Source organism: Pseudopipra pipra, chromosome 18 (assembly GCF_036250125.1).
Source record: "Pseudopipra pipra isolate bDixPip1 chromosome 18, bDixPip1.hap1, whole genome shotgun sequence".
NCBI classification, from domain to species: Eukaryota; Metazoa; Chordata; class Aves; order Passeriformes; family Pipridae; genus Pseudopipra; species Pseudopipra pipra.
The window spans coordinates 14,694,580-14,713,910 of record NC_087566.1 but is presented as its reverse complement, the minus strand read 5'-3'; the positions used below and the strand labels follow the sequence as shown (position 1 = coordinate 14,713,910).

The window sequence follows — 19,331 nt, the reverse complement described above, 5'->3', positions numbered from 1 at the left end:
GAATATTTCAAAAAGATTCTTATCCCTGGATATACCCTTGGAATCCTGTTTCCACAGCAACACAAAGCTACTGATAAAAAAATCCCTTCTAAACTTCAAATCAGTCTTTTATTTAGAGTTGTAATTAGGATGTTTGCCTGTAGCATTGTGTATTTTGTGTGTATTTCTGCCTATGCTGAGAGCAGCCCGTAACAGAGCCATGAGGTGAGTAATCCTGGGAGTGTTGGAAGAGTGTCCCGTGGTGGGGTGAGCCCGCAGGCAGCGTGGCACGGGAGTGCTCTGGGGCTGGGGGTGCCACGGCGGTTGTTTTGCAGTGGCTGTGTGAAGAACCAGCCCTGTGTGGGATGCAGGGATTGCCAGGAGCTGGCTCCTTTCCTCCGGCAGCTGCAGCGTGCTCTCACTTGTTCCACTTCTGCTCCGAGGGAAACATGCAGGGAATAGGAATGGATGGAAGGATGTGCAGCAGCCGCTGCGGGGGGAAGGAGCTGAGCTTTGGCGCTCGCCCAGATGTGCCTGCTGAAAAGCTCTCCGTCCCGGGGAGGAGTTAACGCGAGAGGGGCACATGGCACTGGCGGAGCAGTCCCTGCTGTGTGCCGGGCTGCTGCAGCTCAGGGGCCTTTCTGGTCACTGCTTTTGGAAGCAGCCCCACCCTGGACTTCTGGTCAAAAAGGAAGTTAGTACTGGAGCAGTACAAGGCTAAAAACTGGCTTTAAAAGTTGTGTGGTGCAACTTCTTGGGTTATAAATGCTCATTTGTTTATTTTGTGCATCTGTGCATGATGTTTTACTTAGTCAAAACTTTGTTATATTACAAGATACTTAAAATTAGGAACGATAAACTGTACTGTGAGGGCTTGTATTGATTTTCACAGTGTTGCAAAAGTATCTAAATAATGGAACTCTTGCAGGTTGTCACGGGATAGTAACCACAGCTTGAAATAGGAATAATGTTGTGGCTACTTGAGTTGAGTACTTGCAAAATCTATATTTAAATTTATCAAATTACAGATAAATAGCACTCACAGCTGAATAGTTGCTTCAGTTTGTGAAGCTGCACATGGCTGGGGTGGAAATAAATCCTTTTGAGTATTTAGAGTGTTGGTGACTAGATTCACCATAATGTGAATAACACAGACAAAGGGACAATTATGTGGGCAGTGATCGGTATGCACTTATCAATTAGAAACCAGAAGCTATAAACTAGCACTCTAAAAGTTGTTAATATGTGAATTGTTATTCCCACTTTACAGATTTTTATCTTCTCTGCAAAGAAGTCAAGATAAAATAAGGTTCCTGCCTTTAGAAGGTGTCCCAATTAACTGATTCAGTGCAAATATAAACAGTTGTGAGGTTTAGTAGAAGCTGACAGCCCAGACAAGTAGGTTACACTGTGCACACTGGGACAGCACTCCCAGAATGCAAATAATCTAAACCTAGGGTGTGCTGGGAGGTGGATGGGGTGTGCACGTGGAGCTGTCTCTGGTTGGACTGCAGGGGGAGCGCGGGTGATTATCAGTCATAACATTAGATCTTTAATTCCAGCTGTGGCTGAGATGTACCCTAATCATAAGTGATAAGCTGGTACATGGAGTGCAGGGGGGTGACACAGAGAGGACTTGGATTCTCACTTTTGTACTGGTTTCATTTGCAAACACTACTAGTGCACACTATGAGCAGCGTTCTTCTTCAGCAGAGTTCTGGAGAGGAGTGTGCAAATCTGGTGGCAGGTTGGAGGGAGATTGTGAGAAACAGGGAAAGCTTTGGGAAACGACTCAGTCTGGCCTACAGATGACCCAATTTTGATAGTTTATGGTGCTTCCTGGGTAGTGAAGTAGTTGTTGCTACATGGCTTCATAGGCCAAATAGGGGTCTGGTAGTAGCACGGCTCTTCAGTTCCACTGAAGTTCAGTCTGATATGTAGCTTTCATAGTTTTTTATAGCACGTGTCAAATTGAAAAAGCACTTTTGTAAAGGGTCACAGAGTTTACTTAAAACCAAATTTGCTTTGAAGGCTGTAGAATGTGAAATGATATTAACTAGATAATACAGATTCTCAGTGTACCTGTATTATGCATGACATTTAAGGTATTATGCATGAGCAAGTGTACCTGACTGCTTGTATGATTAGTTTCTTGCTCATAGGAATTGAGGTAGTCCTTCTTATGTTTAATCAAGTTACAGAAAGGCTCATCTTCCAAAAGCATGACAATAGAAATAAATCCAGTGTCCCTTTTAATGTTTCAACAAGGCAGTATTTCAGTTTTGCTCCCCTTAGCTGAGGCAGTGCATGCTTAGTGGTGTTAGTGTGGAGAGATCTCCTGATACAAACAGAAAAACGTATGGAAAAGGTACCCTGGAGAGGAAATTCATTGCATCTCTACTGCAAATACTGAGCTTTTTTTCCACACTGAATTGTGTTTTATAGTTGAACCATCTGAAAGCAAAATTACCCATCCTTTTCTAAATAACAGCATAAACCATTTGCCAAGAAAATCCTTCAGGAACTATTAAGTGAAACAGCTATAAGAGAGGAAATCTTGGCATATTTAATTGATGAATTCAGGTTCTTTTAATCTGTACAAGGAAAGATGCATATTTTTCATCAGTAGTCAACCTTTGCTTGAGAAGCAGTAACTGAGAGATTTATCAACTATTGTAAGAGATTAGGAGCTTTTGTTTATGCATCATCAATTGGTAAATACTGGCATTTTGCCTTTTTTCTGCTCTGCATAGCTGCTACTGTCCAGTCCTTTGAGAGGAAGTAAGATTCTGCATTGTGGAAGAAAAAATTGCTCAAGTCAATACAAAGGAGGATGCAGGAGGTTTGTGTATAATGATAAAATGGTTCATAGAGTTCTTTTATTTCTTTCCCCAGTCCAGGTTGTTCATGCTTCAGAGTTATTTCTGGTTTTGTTTTCTGCTTGTGCCCTGCCTTACTGGTACACTGTCAACCCTGCAGGTGATGAGCTCAGAAATCGCTGTAGCCAAAGCACTTTTGAAGGCGATGGCAAGTTCCACTCATGGCGCTTGGTTATTATCTATTTTGGGACTTAGGAACTGCTAATGTGTTATCTATATATGCATAGACATATGCAACAGCAGCAGTTGTAATGAATACTTGCTCAGCATGTGGCATTTCAAAGCGCTGGTGGAGCATCCGAGTTCAGGGTTTCTAGAGACAAATCAATGGTGCAGTCTGTGGGTACAGAACAGAGTTTAGGGATCCAGACAGGTCAAAGGGATTCTGTGGAGAAACCATGCAAAAAGGATGTTACATGTGCATGAGCTGTGTGAGGCTCTTACTGACAACACAAATTATATGTCAGTTTTAATAATGAAAGTGAGAAATGTTAAACACTCTTGTATCTAGTGGTGACAGCAGTGTCTCAAAAACACCTTGTTGCGCCATACTCTGTTACTTAGTAGAAGAGCCTTGATGTGGTCAGGCATTTGAATTCCTTTTAGGTCTCCTTTTCTAATTGGATTTTTGTATTCTGCTTTGCCTGGTCACCGGTTACCTGGTCATCTCAGCAGAGTAAGGCCAATTAAGAGAGTTTCAAAGAATGTTCTGGGACTAAATTATACAAAATCAGTGGGGTGTAAAGCCTCTCCGGCTAGTATGTTTATTTTTTATATTAAATGGTTGAGGTTAACTGAAAGATATGGAATTTGATTGTTTTTTAATTTCCAAACAATGCAGGAGTGACCAAAAGGAAATTTGAAAGAAACAAGAATCGTAGACACACATTTAATTCTAATTAATTGAATTACCATATACTTTTAATGCAAGTAGAAGGTATGATAATGAGATGCATTGTCATTGATATAAACAGAACCATAGAAAACATCTTAAAACTTGTAAGGATTCATAACATTTTTAGGAAATAATAGCCTGTGCCCAGATTTTAGAAATTTGTGTGTATTTTACTGAGCCTTTTAATTAGACTCAGGCTGTGATATTCTTCGTGCATGCGTGGGCATGTTGAACAGCGATCCTGAGCCTGCTTTATTGGGGTAGCTGGGAGTGCTGTTCTGAGCTCCTGGAATGACAGTCCTGTGAATGTAACAACCAGTGTGTTCCTTAACGTGGGTCCCAATCCCTGTGATCCCTCCCTGCCCTGCTGCTGCCTCCCCTCTGAGTGTGCACTTGGACACATCTTTCTCCTCTCGAACTCTATTATCTTTGGAAAAGTGTTTTCACAACTTCTCCACCCCTTTTGTTCCTCCCTGTGTGTTACAGAGGTGCCGACAGTGTACATCTATGGAGGGATAAGAGGTTGTGACAACGGTATTGCTTGCAGGAGTTAGACATAGGATGTGGAATTCTGCTGCTTGAAAGCTGGTTTCTGAAGGCTTTTCTGTGCCCCACGTGAATGGGTTAACTCAAGATTAACTTTTTCTCTCAAACTTTTGATGATTACAGCATATAGAAAAAACCTCACGCTTGTTTGTTCTGCAGGCTGATAAGAAAACCAAATACTTCTTCCTCTGTCCAGGATCCCAAGAATCAGCAGACTCCAAGTCAGTTGGGAAAGCCAGTGGCTGTTGAGACCCATATTTTTGTCTGTTCTCTGAACTAAAAGACATGTGTCACTGTCACCTCTCTTCATTTGATAAAAATAAATGTAAACCAAGTGCATCACCCCTACATTCAATTGAATTCATATTCTTTCTTTCTGAAGTGAATTAATTTAATATTCGTTACAATTGATGTTACTGATTCTCCTCTAGTTCTGCTTACGATAACGTCAACAAAGTTCGAGTTGCTATAAAGAAAATCAGTCCTTTTGAGCATCAGACGTACTGCCAGAGAACTCTGAGGGAGATCAAGATCCTCCTGCGCTTCAGGCACGAGAATATTATTGGAATAAATGACATTATCAGAGCTCCAACTATTGAACAAATGAAAGATGTGTATCCTTTCCAAGTGTTAAGTTATTCTGCATTGTTAGTGATGGTTGCCTCCTTCTCTGTTCTGATTGTTTCTTCCTCTTCATCCTCTTCCTTACTAAATTTTAATAAAAGGTGGCTTCTGTTGTTGTAAATCAAAAGGGAAATTAATAGTATTTGCTCAGTCTGTAGATAAATAGATAAATTTGATGTGTAGATGAACACTAGTTTTGTCCTTTCTTGTCCACGAAAAGAGAAAAATGTTAATTTCTCTCTTCCAAGGCAGAGAACTCTACATTGTAGAAAAGATTTAGTTTAGTCACTTAATCCTAAAATTATATTTGCTCTTAATAGAGCTGCTGTTAAAACAGATTGATTTGAGGAGAAAATAAAATGGCTAGACTCTGCTATAATTCTCTAAAATTTTCTTAAAGGATAAAATTGATACCTCTTAGGGGGAAAGAATTAAAATAAAGTAAAACACAACCCCCAGTCTTGCAGTGCTTTGTGCATTTGTGAAAGGTCTGAAACTGCACAGGGCAGGTAATTGCCTGATTAACACATGCAGATCTGTCCTTTTTGTTACACTGCTGGGCCTTTTCATGGGAAGCTTGGGTTTGTGTGGCTATGACTTCATGTCTGTCAGGTGAGGCAGTGTTAGCTGGGAGGCTGGACCTGGGATACAAGGCCTGGCTTAGACTCACCCAGCTGAATTTCCCCCGTGCATTTGTCCCTGCTGGATTTGTGGGGCATCGTAGATGTCTGCCCAATACAAGCCCCAGGTGTGTGTGGGCAGAAATTGGATTGAGTCCAGGTCAAATGTTTGCACTTCACACTATCAATATATTATTTGAGTTCAGCCTTATGTGGGGCCCTTTTGACTGATGTAAGTGCATGGTGCCTGTAAAACGGTGTCCTGATTGCGTGGTCCCATATAAATACCCAGAGGAGAGGATGGCAATACTCAACTGGAATGGCAGTAGTGGTGTGTTTTCACACAGGGAACTGTAATCAGGGAACTACACCCCAAGGGTTTTGCAGCCAGATTGAATTATGAGGGAAGAAAATTTTACTAAACTCATTGCTGTCAAAACAGATTAAAAAATTCCCTTTTTTAATGTTCATTGCAATCTTAGAAAAAAAATCATCTGACTGAAAATACTGGGATTTAATTTGAGTAAGAGAGGAACCGTTGTGTTTAATGTAGCATAAATATACATATAGTAGAGAAGAACAGCTGAATTTTTGAAGTGGGGAGATGGAAGAGAAAACTGATAAGAAATGATCAGATCTTTTACCTTTTATGCTGCTATGCAACTGCAAGCGTCTTCGAAGCTTATTAGTCATTAACCTAAAACCTGCCTTTGTTTCTTGGCAAGCAGGATAGGAACCAGATGAAATTAAGATTCTATAAAAGTCAAGCTCTCCTATAAAGAAATAGAGGTTTATGATGATTAACTGGAGAGGACCACATGCTGGTACCTCTTAGTTCTGTAAAGGGCTGCATCGTGTAACAGGGTTGATTGGATTCCAAACTTCTAAAGCAAGAAGTTTGTTTCATAATTGTCATGAAAAGACAAAAAAGAGAAAAATTGTTCTAGAAGTTCCATTGAGTACTGTGTGTTGATATCTAGTACGACACCACGGTTTTTTTGCTGCCTTACATCTAATGCCTTACAGATACATTGTGCAAGATCTTATGGAGACAGATCTTTACAAGCTCTTAAAGACTCAACACCTCAGCAACGACCACATTTGTTATTTCCTTTACCAGATTCTGAGAGGGTTAAAATATATCCATTCAGCCAATGTGCTTCATCGTGACCTCAAACCTTCAAATCTGCTGCTTAACACCACGTGTGATCTCAAGGTGAGTTGAAATGTCCTACGAATTTTCCTACCATGGTCTTCATAAACTACCTGCTATAACCGTGAATGTGGGTTTTTTACTGGGCATTAATGCGATTTTTATCCTTGAAGGATTGCCAAGACATTATCTGGTTTGATAAAATAATTATCAAGACTGGAGTGACTAAGAATCTCTGTTAGGCTGCTGTAATGAGTGCATCACTGTTTCCATCTGGAGGTTGACTTGGAAACAGCCTCTTTCAAAGCTGGATGAAAATACTGATCTGAAGCAGAATCATGTTTACCTCAAAAGTAAACTGACAACTGTGTATATTTCAAGTTTTGGGTTCTCTGTTTACACTGTTAATGTTTCATTGTTTGTATTGCGGGCAACCGAAGTGGCATGTGAGATTCAGTGCTGATTAAATGCACAGCAATTACTTGGAGAGAGAAGATTCCTAATTTGCATTTCCAGTGATGGACGCTGTACTCGTTTATACTTCAGAAGGATGAGCTTAGAGCTGTTATGATTCTTGGAAAATGTCAGCTCAATGCTTAGTGGCATTCAATAAAGCAAACCAAGTGTGGAGAATTAGAACAGAAATAGAGAATAAAACAGAAAACATCCTATTCTGTACCTTTCAGTTGGTTGAGTCTTCAGTTTGGTGTGATCATAGTTATCACACTTCTCCCTATGATATCTTCAAAAGTGAGAAGACCAGGATTTCAAAGTACAGCTCTCCATATCAGGAAGAGTTGTTTAGCCCAGGTCTCCTTTGCTGGAAGACACTGCATGAGGAAAAGAGAGAATACGATAGAATTTGATAACATTGTTAGTGGCACAGGGAGGGTAAATAGAGAGCAGTTGTTCACTGTCCTTACCTGTGAAAAAGGCAGGGGGGATGAAAGGAGCAGGTACCACTCGCAGCATTGTTAAGCTGTGGAATTTCTTACCACAGAGCACTGTAGATATTGCAGTTTGGAAAAAAAAACACCACCAAGCAAGTTTGCAGGGAAAAAAAGCTATTGAGAGCTACCTCTGGTTTAGAGTCCTATTGTGGCGAATTCATGGAAGACGAGAGAGGCTTTGGAGTATGTTCCCAATGTACATCATGTGTTTGCTGCTGGCCACTGATGGAGTGAGATTATGGAGTTTACAGGATTTGATTTGATGTGCTACAACTGTGTTTGTTGTATACTGTGTTGCTCCTAATTACCCTCTGTTTTTTAGTGTAGCTCTAACTTTCTCAATAAACAAACTTCAAGCAAAACAAAAATATCCTGTTCAAAGTGTGAACCAGTTGGAGGCTGTTACAATTCCAAGAGAAGTCCTTGCTGTTCATATGCTGGTCTGTTCTAAATACTGGCTATGTGATTGGTTTGCTTTACATTCCCACTGCTACTTGTCAGCTTTTCCTAATGCACTGCTGGGCTGGTCACCTCTTGACTCCTGCTGTGGGATTTCAGCAGCTGTTATTACATCAGATCCCTTCAAAGGCATTAACCCCTTCATGAAAGAAATGGAGTTAAATCTACAACTATGTGATAGAAGCAGGAAAGAACAGTTTGGGTGTAGCTCTGTGCTATGTGTAATTTAAGGAAATAAAATAATAATAGGCAATGTTTTAACATGAAGAAGTTGGGCATGAAAAAGAAGGTAAACTCGCTGTACAGCAAAATAATACAATATGACCTTAGTGTGCTCTGTTACAATTCCTTTATCAGATTTTCAAGCAACCTGCCACTGCAATATGTGCTCCCTGGTGCAGAGTATAGGAGTCTATATGACAGCATTTGATTTTTCATAACCTAAAGGGAACTCTGGTGCTGTACAAATACCACATCTAAAGTCTGAACAGCAGAATTGGAAACCAGTACATGTTGGGTCTCGTCTATGGACGCTGAACTTGTATTAACCTGTTTCTTAGAGGGCCGTTGTGCAAGTCTGTGTGTCAGCTCTGCACAGGGGCACAGAGTTGGTTACTGTACATCAACTCAAAACAACACAGAGTGAAACAACTTAAAATCATAGTTTTGAAAGAAGGAAAATGGAAAGTTTGTTCATCTTGAGTGGTAACTCTGTGAGCTTCCTTCTTTCATGGTGTTATGAGAGCTCTCTTCTGGAGCTCAGAGTTCTACAGGTTGTAACAAGAGCTCCTTCTTTCTTCACCCTTAAACATGATCTTGACCTCTGGATTATAGATTTCATTTCCAGGAAAAAAATATGTGAGTCTCTATTGACCAAATGTGTTTGTGAATCCCGTGGCTCGTCCTGAGCAGCTGAAAGGCTCCAGACAGGAGTGCAGAGCTAAAGCTGTTTCTGTTTCTTTAGGCGAAGCTACAGACCTAAATGTTTGAGACCTTAAAGAGGACCTACCACATGGTGAATGAAAGCTGGTGAAAGTACCTCATTTGACTTAAGTACTGTCTCTTGTTACATATTTGCAGTGAAAAATTAGATTTGAGATTTCTTGAAAACTACTACTTGGAATCTTTCTCCAGTGAGAGTCCTGTGCAATAAAGATACTGGTCTCTTTTGCAGCCTGGCATCTTTGCCATGAATGAGATTAATGTGTACTGACGTGCCACTGACAGGCTGGAATAGGCTCTAAATAGTATCTAACATTTTTACAAGTATTTTCACATGATTTCATGATTCTCTGCATCCAACAATTTGACCCGTTTTGTAGTTCTGTAAATGAAGTAAGTTACATAAAAACTCCCATGGCCATAGGAAATTCCTGGGCAAGTGGCATTAATATTTTGGAAAATGAGATCAAAGTTATTTTAAACAGATTCTCAACTAGCATGTTGCAGTGTTTTCAGTGTCCCACGTTACTCCAGCTGAGAATCTATCATTTGACTTAGTTAAAACACAAACGTATTATAGCAATATTATAAGTTGTGCTTTTCCATCTACGTTGTGAAAAGTCCCAAGTGTTAAATGACCAAGAATTGTTACACACTGCAACAGGCTTGAAAGGAAGGCAGTGAGAGATGGTTTTTTAAGGAAAAAATGTTATTTGTTTCAGAATTTTACCACTAACTGTAGAGATGCAACTGTTTCAACTGCCATCTTATTAATAACAACTAAACTTAAAGGAGGCCTCTGTTGCCTTTTATACAAATACACACGCAGGCACAGGCTACTCAGCAATACAACTGCAGATATTTCAGTATGTTAGTAGTATTGTTGGGTGTCATTTCATTTGCTTAGTAAATGGTCATATTACATGATCCTCCTAAATCTTCCCATCTGCTTGATAGCTTCACCCAGTTTTAAGTCATCTCTGTTTATAAAAAAAATCCCAACCATCCCTGATACTGATTGCAAGAACACTGTTTGCAAGAAGTGGAAGCTAAATATATGACTAGGATGCTGGCATCTTATTAATGAATTCATCTATTTATTCAGTGGGGAAGTAATTTCTTCTGTCTCAGTAGCATCTGTTCTGTCTCTCCAAGGCATGAAGCACTGACTGCCATACCTGGGTCTTCCATTGTGCAGGAACTGTGTGCCCTCACCCTCACGTGTGCAGCCAGTGCTGTGCTTGTCCCTCACACCCGGGACTGCAGAGCACACCTCTGACCTCTCCAGCTTCTCTTGTCCCTTGCACTGGCACTGCAGGCAGAGCTCTGGATCTCCAACTTCTCTTTACTCTGCTCTGCTGTAACACTTCTGTCAGCTCTGCAGCCAAAACCCTCTTCCTTGCATCTTCAACCTTGAAGCCTTTCTCACTAATGGTGTTTCTTCTTTTCTGCTTAACCTGTTTCTGCTCCAGTCAGCAGAGGCTTTTTGTCATTTTAATGAGCTCTCTCTGTCATTGTTCTTCCTTTCCATCCCATGTGCATTTTTCAACTTGAGAGATTGACAGACACCTTCTGTAATTCAGTTCTTGCTCCTCACTGTGAACCAGAGAGTGTCTTTCTCCTTTTGTTTTAATAGTAACAAACCCTAGCGCTTTACTTATGTGTAATACTAAAATTCTGCACAAGTCTCCTTGCCTGGAGTATCTAGCTTTTATCTAGCTTTTTTCTGAGTTTAGGAGGAAGAGATTACAACAATTTTGCCTGCCTGCATGATTATTTTCTGAACTCTCCATAAGCTGGCCTCTACAGTTTCTTTGTTACTGTCTTTAGAGGAGACTCTTCTGATTATTTGTACCGAGTCTCTTTATGTAAGCTGCTAATTGCACACAAGGCAGCTGCTCTGGTCTTGTAGCCTGGGAAAACCTTGACATGTTTTAAAGGTTTCTTTCTGGGTTTGTTTTTTAAGGATTTAGGGGGTTGGGTTTATTTTTTTAATATGTAGCTAAAGCCAGGTCATGCAGCCTGGCTTATGACATTCATCACTTCCTTTTCTTCAGACCTTGTGTTTTACAGTCAGCTGCTGAATCTTGTCTTTTAGAGGTAGCTTTTAGTCAGCTGAATCACTTCTTCCCTAACTGATCTATCAGTTGTCTCACAGGCAGGTTGTCCCTCCAGGAAAAGTAAGGAGTAGCTGCCAGGGTGCAGCGAGGTTTCTGTGGTTGTGATAGGATTATCCATTACTGCCTTTATTGACTGCAATATATTGTTACTTCACATTTTGAATATAATCAATGTACACAATTCAAAAAGAGTAAATATTATAAAACATGCAGAGGAACTTTCCAACTGTTTGCCACTCCTGCATTTGATGCCTTGTTTTCATGAGAGTACATATTCTTTCATGCAAATACACTTTATGTGGAAATCATAAACTGGTATTTGTTTGGGGGATAGCAGAACCATAGGAACATGTCTATTGTGCTGCTCAACAGTCTTGCCATTGACCTTTGGGAAGGTAAGAAAGGAGCAGCTGCTCTGCTCTAGGACACTGTCTGTCTCCACATTTTCACTTTTTTTTAATTTCTCTCTGGAGAGGGGGGCCACTAAATAACTCTGAAAGCCATGGAGCCTCCTTACCAGAGCAGGGCTAAACCCACCTCTTCCTTTTTGCTGAACTTGCTAGTCTAAATCAGAGTTTATTTTTCTTTTCCTGGTTGGATAAAACTATTTATCTGATACAGTGTTGACAAATATTTTTTTGCATGTGTTTAGTTTCGGGAGGATTTTTTTTTCTTTAAGCTCATGCTTCCTTCAACAACCTGTAATCTCTCCAGTCTACCATTATCTCATGATTGGATAGGTTGTTTCTCGTGCAAAGATGCAGTTATGGTGGTAACTTTTGTAAGAATGGGTGTTGAACTTGGTTACAAATGTGTTGGTTGCTAATTTTGTTTTCTGGAAAGCTTAATTGCTTTCTCTTTTTGTTTTCTGGTGAATTTCTAAGAGTTTGGAGCAGTGTATCTCACCAGCTGTCTGGCAGAGGTGCTATTCAGTAGGCTCATAGTGTCCTTCCCAAATCTTCGTGTTTGAAGCCTAGTCATGACATAGTGGAATGTAAATTGTGCACCAGGAACATCTTTTTTTTCCCCAAGTGTTTATTCTTCCTGGCCCCTGAATGGTGGTTGGATATTCTTTGTAATTGATCCAAAACATTTTTCTTAAACCTTGTGTACTAACTTTTTCTAAGGACATAGGTTGCCATTACTATTTTGGAGATGTTCCATCATTGGTTGGGAATGATGAATTAGTAATGTTATAATATTGGAAGATGTATGTCTAATGTGCCTTTTTTCCTATTTCTTTCTCTAAACCCAGATTTGTGACTTTGGATTGGCTCGTGTTGCAGATCCTGATCATGACCACACAGGATTCTTAACAGAGTATGTGGCCACACGTTGGTACAGGGCTCCTGAAATCATGCTGAATTCTAAGGTGAGACACAGTGTGCTGCTGTGGTGCTTCTGGGGCTGGTTATTCCTTTGTGAGTACCAGCTGTGCTTCCCCCTCTCTGTGTTTTTAGGGTCAGAATGCATGCACAGTCTTGGGGAAAAATGGTAATGGATTTGCAGTACAGCTACTGGCTGGCAATAAATTTGTGATTCCAGAATCAATTATTGGATGCTACAACTCAGTAATCCTGTGCAGAACTTCCCATGTCTCCAGTTCCTTGGCAGTCCCGGGACTGCTTCCATCAACTGCTCTGCCAGTGAGCAGGACAGAAGGGTTAGGAATGAGCATTCCACTGCTGCCTCCAGCAAGGCTGCAAACGCTGCCTTAATGTTATCTTGACATCTTAATTTAGGTTTAGAATGTATAATGAGAGTGAATCTGATTCTGAATGAAGGCATGTGATCTTTGTTATGTGTCAGTCTTAATTGCATTCCCATAGTCTCCATGAAGTCATTCCTTTGTTTTTTATATGCTTGGAATTACTGTTGTAATTCTGTGGCTGTTTTAAGGTGTGTCCAGTCCCTGTGTGCTGTGGGTCATGGGTGTCCTCCAGAACCCCTGTGTGGGCTCCCACAGCAAAACACCTGGGTGACACCTGGGGTTGTGTTGGATATTTTGGGAAGACACTGTTGTTTCTGTAGGATTTACAGTGTTGGGTGGGTTTGGTTTGTTGAGGCAATAATGTGTCTAAGGTGCTTTTAGAAAACAGACATCTGACCAGTCCAGGGTTCCACACATGTTTAGGGCACTGTCAGGAGCTGTGGAAATAAGAATACTTGGTTTCCAAAATTTGTTAGTTTAAATTTGCTACGAAATCAGGGAGTCTCGAAAATTTGCAGTTGGTAACAGATTTAGCTAAACTTCGAGAATCCTTTTGGAAAAGCATGTCTTAGATAATTCAGTTCTTGCTACCCCTTCAAAGTAGTGTTTTGATAGAGGATTCTTAATTATTTCATTCTTTACAGAGAAAACAAACAGCATGAACAAGCATGACTCATCTAAAAAAGAAAAAGATTATTTGTGTGCACTTTCACAATTTACTAACATAACATGTTGCTGCAGTTATGCAAAAATTTGACAAAAATATGTTTCTGCTTCCCTGCAGGGTTATACCAAGTCTATTGACATCTGGTCAGTGGGCTGCATTCTGGCAGAGATGCTCTCCAACAGACCTATCTTTCCAGGAAAACACTACCTTGACCAACTTAACCACATCCTTGGTAAGCTTTATGGCAAAGCAGCATTTCCACATCCCTCCCTCTCCGTCTTTTCTACCAGTTGGGCTGGTCTTTCTCCTGTGGGTCAATGTGTAAGGTGCAGGTCTGTAGGTGTATCAGCTGTTCCCTGTAGCTATTGCTGCAGGGATTTCTACATCTAATCATTGGTTTGGGGACAACCAGAAGATACTTACCAATGTGTTTACTATATCAGCAGAGATGTTTTTAAAGTAAAATTTAAAAAAGATATTTAAGAAGCTCATGTATTATTAGATACAGGTAAATTTTTTAAAATTTCTATAGATAAACCACTTGCTTGGATCTTTTTAACAAGTTACTGATCATTAGAAAACTCAAATGCATTTGTTTATTAAAAAAGTTTTTAGTAAAGGTTTCTAAAACCTTCTGAGGTATTCTGTGTTCTTAAAGCATTTAGTATGAAATCGTCTTCCCAGCAGTTTTAATACTGAGTTTTACCAGATAGATACAACTGTATTAATGTGCTTTTCACAGAATACACTGTTGTTTGTATTAATTTTTTTAGGTATACTTGGATCCCCTTCCCAAGAAGATTTGAATTGTATAATAAATTTAAAGGCCAGAAACTACTTGCTTTCCCTACCACACAAAAATAAGGTACCATGGAACAGGCTGTTTCCAAACGCTGACCCCAAAGGTATTTAATGCTCTATTACGTTGTGTCAAAATAATGACAGGATGGGAGTTTTTAAAACCATCCTAAATAGAACATGCAGGTCCTTTAAAACAGCACTATAAATCCAGTATAAAATCACAAACCAGTGTGAAACCCTCATCGTGGCTTATTTTTTTAAATTTAAATTTTTAGTAACTCTAAGATTACATGTTGTGGTGTTTGATCTTTACCTTATGTGTAAAATCCAAAGTCCTGTCACTGTGCTGAACATCAGATTTGGATTTTGACATCAGCATCAAACAAGTCCTGAACTTTGTTTCTGACATCAGACAGGAGACAGCAGCTTGCTGCTGCAGTGGGTAGGGTTTGTGCAGACTGGGTGTCAGTTCTAGGTCAAACAGGGTCATGTCAGTCAAAGGGCAGGTCCTTAGGCACCACAAAAGATTACAATTTAATGGGTTAAAGAATTCAGTTATAAATTGAGCAAAATTTATACAAGTAAGGAGTGTAATAATTATTACCTTTCTTAACAAGGCTTAGTAAAGGGTAAATTTGATTTTGTTTTGCTAGATAGCAATTAATTTGCCTTTTAAACTACTTCATAGAGTGTAAGGGTTGTTTTGTTCACAGTACAGTGCTCTGACACAATTCATAAGTTACTCCTTTTTTAACTGATATGATACTTTATTCTTAGTGGATATGATCAGGTACTGAAGTACCACTTAGAAGCTAATTTCTGCAGATGGAACTGTGTCAAACTGATTATCCTTGTCATTGAGAGAAACAGCAGTGATTTATTCTGCTTTTATAACAGTGCTCATCAGTGTGAGAATTGTTACCGTGGGCTTTGACAGCTCAGCTTGCAAATGCTGGTGCCTAAGCTGAGGGAATGTGCCGTTTGCTGACTTGTGCAGCACTTCTCATCGACATCCTCAGAGCAGCTTTGACAGGGCAGCTTTTCCGAGAGCTGCCTGTCAGTCAGTGCAGGAGCAGAACTGTGCCGAACGTGCTCCAGCACACACTGAGCACGTGAGCTGCCAGTGCTGGGAAAACGGCAGCAAAATACCAGCTGTTAATTGTGGGGCAAGTTTGAAGGTTTTGGAGCTGGTGCTGAATGCAGTGCTGGGTGTGCACCTCATCCCGGGGCAAAGCTGTGCTGCAGCCAGAAACCTCTGTTAACACTCTGGTTCATAAATCATGTGGTGAGAAGAAATGTGATGGAATTTAGGATACTGCAAATACCTTTGGGCTTCTTGCTCCTATAATCCTTCTGTTTTCTTTCCTTGCACTGATGTTTGTCCAGAGTTTCATCAGACCTCACTCGCTGTCTTACTGAATCTTCAAGTTCTCTATAGATTCTTTACAAATTGTCTTCAACAGATTTGCCTGAATCTCATAAATATAAATATATTTGCATCTTCTCTGGAGAGTATCTTCTGGGCTGCTGGTTGTGCTAGAATAGTTCACTGGGATGACCTAGAACTCCTAATGACTCTGGATAACATTTTTGTCCACAAACAGCAAAGTTTTCTTTTCACAATAAGAACATATTCTTAATTATTTACTTCAGAAAAGCTCTAGCTTGGTTTGGGTTTTGGCACAAAAATCCAAAGCATTTTCCTGAGAGAAGAAGTAGTCTCGGCTATTTAATTTCTGCTGTAGTTAAAACCAGACTGTTCCATAGGGTTCTATGCGTTTGTTCCCTTGACATCTGTTCTGAGGCTGCAGGGCCTGTGGAAGGGTGACCTGTTAGACAGGTCGTGCCAAAGGCAGCTGTAGCCCAGGAATGGTGCTGGATGGGCTGGCAGAGACCTCTGCCCGGGTTACAGCTCACAGTCTGCTGCTTCTGTCACTGCTGCTCTGGCCAGGAACTCCAGATATACATTGACATTGGCACAGAACTTGGGGTGCTGGGAGTTCTCTGTGTAAGATCCGTGTTTGTAACACTTTGGTGGAGTGTGTATTAAACTCTTGCTCACTTTTTTCCCTCTTAGCACTCGATTTGTTGGATAAAATGCTGACCTTTAATCCTCATAAGCGGATTGAAGTGGAGCAAGCTTTAGCCCATCCATATCTGGAGCAATATTATGATCCAAGCGATGAGGTAAAGGCATTGTTAAAATGTAAACATTGATTAAATTGTACAACAGGTTATTTCCTACTTTAATTTAAGGCTGGTGTTTCTAATGCTCTGATGGAGCTGAAGAAGGAATTCCATCAATTTACCAAAATTTTATATTTCTCACTGTAGTACAGCATTTTGGAGACACCACACACTAAATAGATGCTAAGGTGTCCTCTCCAGGAAATGGAGATTCTCAGCTGATGTGGCTTTGTTTCATAATGTCTGAGATAAAGGTGGAGAATGACTGAGTTTGCCATTGGATTATGCTTTAGAAACCCTGAATCAGAACTTGCTGTAGTTCAGTGTACAGTTCTGAGGAGATTTCTGGTTACTTTTGGTGAAGAACTAAGGGAGGAGGAAATGAGCTAGTTTTCCCTTAAGGGACAAGTATGTTTATTCCAAGAAATGCAATGTTTAAGGTAATTTTTTCTACAGGTAGATACTGAGTTATGAGCCTGTAACAAACATTTTAACTTGTGGTTTAGATTTGAGTAGCTCCTTGCTGTCATTTGATTTAAAACTTGGTAAACTAATATGTATAAAGCACACACGGGACTAATAGGAGTTCTGCCCTAAAGGCTGCAATGTTGGATATTTTTGTAAAGAGCATTTTCAGATTTTTTTCCCCATCTGTACAAGGACTGCATGAAATTCAGCAGAAGAGTAACATTAAAGTAATAATATTTCTTTGCATTATCAAGCCTGTAGCTGAAGCACCCTTCAAGTTTGATATGGAGTTGGATGACTTGCCGAAGGAAAAGCTGAAAGAACTGATTTTTGAGGAAACTGCTAGATTCCAGCCAGGACACCGATCCTAATTTGTGTGTAGGTAAAGTCACAGCAATGTGGGACCACTCGGGCAGGGGGACCAATTTGGGACTTTATTGCCACTAGTGAAATGTAGGACTTGCCTTTTCCAGTGCTCCAGTAACTCCCTGTCCAAGGACCTGAGCTCAGTCCTGTTCTATAATTGAAGAAACAGTTTCTGTTTGCCCACAGCATTGCAGTGCCCGTGTGGAATCCAGGCAATTGCCCCAGGTGTTTACCTAGTTTGTACATTACCTTTAAGGAATAAGAATTACACTTCAATAGCGCTGCTTGGAATGAAAGTGATGGTAATGCTTTGAAATGCAAATTTTAAACATTTTAAGGGGCAATGTCCTTCATATATTACAGATTATTCTGTCATATGGCTCCAAACGGTTTAAAAAAACCCCTCCTCCTAAATGTACTGTACAGAGGAGGAATGTCTTAAATTATTGAAAAGGGAAAAGAACCGTGAAGCTTCAGTATGAATTATCTTCAGTTTTAAGTAACTCTGAAATAGTGTGAGTAACTAAGAACAGGTATCTAAATATTCATAAATTAGTTGCAATTAATCTTCCTAATATTTTGAAGATCTAAAATTTTAATTTAAAATGTAATGTACTGGTATTCACTGACTCTTTTTTTTTTTTTAATCAATTAATTTAACTGGTCTTCCTGTACCACAAGGCTTGCATATCTCAGGAGTTTCATACAGAATTGGTCAAATACTGACTTGAATAATTTTTGTAATACTTGTGAAACTTCTGTGATGCTAATATGTTAAAGTAGCAAAGTTTTATGACTGGAAAAGAAAAACAAACCAAAGAAGAGAGCCTGTTGTGGGCTGCCTGGTTCATGCTCTCTGTGCTGTCCTCCATCCAGCAGCATTCCACAATCACCGGTTTGTGTGGGCAGTTCCAGCAGGAAGGGGAAGTTTTGAGCCAGGGAACTTCCTCACTGCCAGAAATCCCCAGCTCTGCTGGCAGTGTGTAGGAGCTTTGTGGCTTTGTTTTAAGCAATAATTCTTCTGCACTAAAAATGAGATTTCAGTTTCTGCATTGCATATACCCCCAGGTTTTTATTTCATGATGAATTCATAGGAAAGGAAGAAAAAAAGTTGGGGAGGAACTTTGGAAAATACAGTTTTTACTTAAATAGGGTAACTACTGTTGCCACTATCTTGAATATTGAGGTGTATAGAAGCTCACAAAGGAAGTAATTTCGATTTTTACAAATACTGCATTCTGTTTATTTAAGCTTGCTAGCTGACATTGGAACTATTGAAATAATGGCATGATAGAGAAATCTGAGATTCACTCAGCTGGCTGTTAATAGTTGGGCATTGCCAGTAGGAACAGACCTGGGATATGGTGTTGTGACTGGTGGTCATTTCCCATCCATGATTTCTGAAGCTGATTCTGTACAAGAGCACGAACTGTGCATGTACACATTGGGGAAGAGAATTAGATAAGGTTTTAGGAGCAAGATGAAACCTGTTGGTAACAGGCCATGGTGTCAGGGAAGGGACAGCGAGTAGCTACTGCTGGTAAATCGTAGTTTGTGATCTCTCCTGCCTGCCTCTTTGTCCACACCATACCTAGTTTGTATTAGGGATTAAGGGCTAAAGGAATTAGGGATAAAGATATCAGTGATATGGTGTGACTGGAAATTTCTGGTTTACTTAAAATGTTACCTTCAAATGCCACTGTGCAGAGTTGGCTTGGCCAACACGATGCTGAAATTGAAATATTGTACTGAGCTTGATAAGGATATGGTGGTAATTTGTCCAAGTTATTTGTGGTTACAATTGCCAGCTATGCCATAGCACAACAGCTGACATCCTAGTTGGGGCCAGTCCCCAGGAGTTGCCTTAAAATGAACAGAAACAGTCTCCTCCTGGGCACTTCTACTCCCCTACACTCCCTCCCAGGCTTTACCAGCCAGCTCGTCTCTCTGGGCTGTTTCTCAAG

The 19,331-nt window shown here is 40.2% G+C and overlaps 1 protein-coding gene across 2 annotated transcripts in view; it reads left to right on the top strand.

Moving 5' to 3' along the window:
* MAPK1 (mitogen-activated protein kinase 1) overlaps positions 1 to 19,331 on the top strand; it is a 40,965-nt gene that overhangs the window by 12,284 nt on the left and 9,350 nt on the right. The window contains exons 2-8 of one of the 2 annotated variants that reach the window (XM_064675333.1): positions 4,731 to 4,913; positions 6,570 to 6,759; positions 12,423 to 12,539; positions 13,663 to 13,777; positions 14,319 to 14,450; positions 16,424 to 16,533; positions 17,256 to 17,383. In XM_064675333.1, the coding sequence (XP_064531403.1) occupies positions 4,731 to 4,913; positions 6,570 to 6,759; positions 12,423 to 12,539; positions 13,663 to 13,777; positions 14,319 to 14,450; positions 16,424 to 16,533; positions 17,256 to 17,372 (964 nt within the window). In that variant the 3' untranslated portion in view covers positions 17,373 to 17,383. The remainder of the gene's footprint in view (positions 1 to 4,730; positions 4,914 to 6,569; positions 6,760 to 12,422; positions 12,540 to 13,662; positions 13,778 to 14,318; positions 14,451 to 16,423; positions 16,534 to 17,255; positions 17,384 to 19,331) is intronic. The other variant, XM_064675334.1, reaches the window with a different exon arrangement.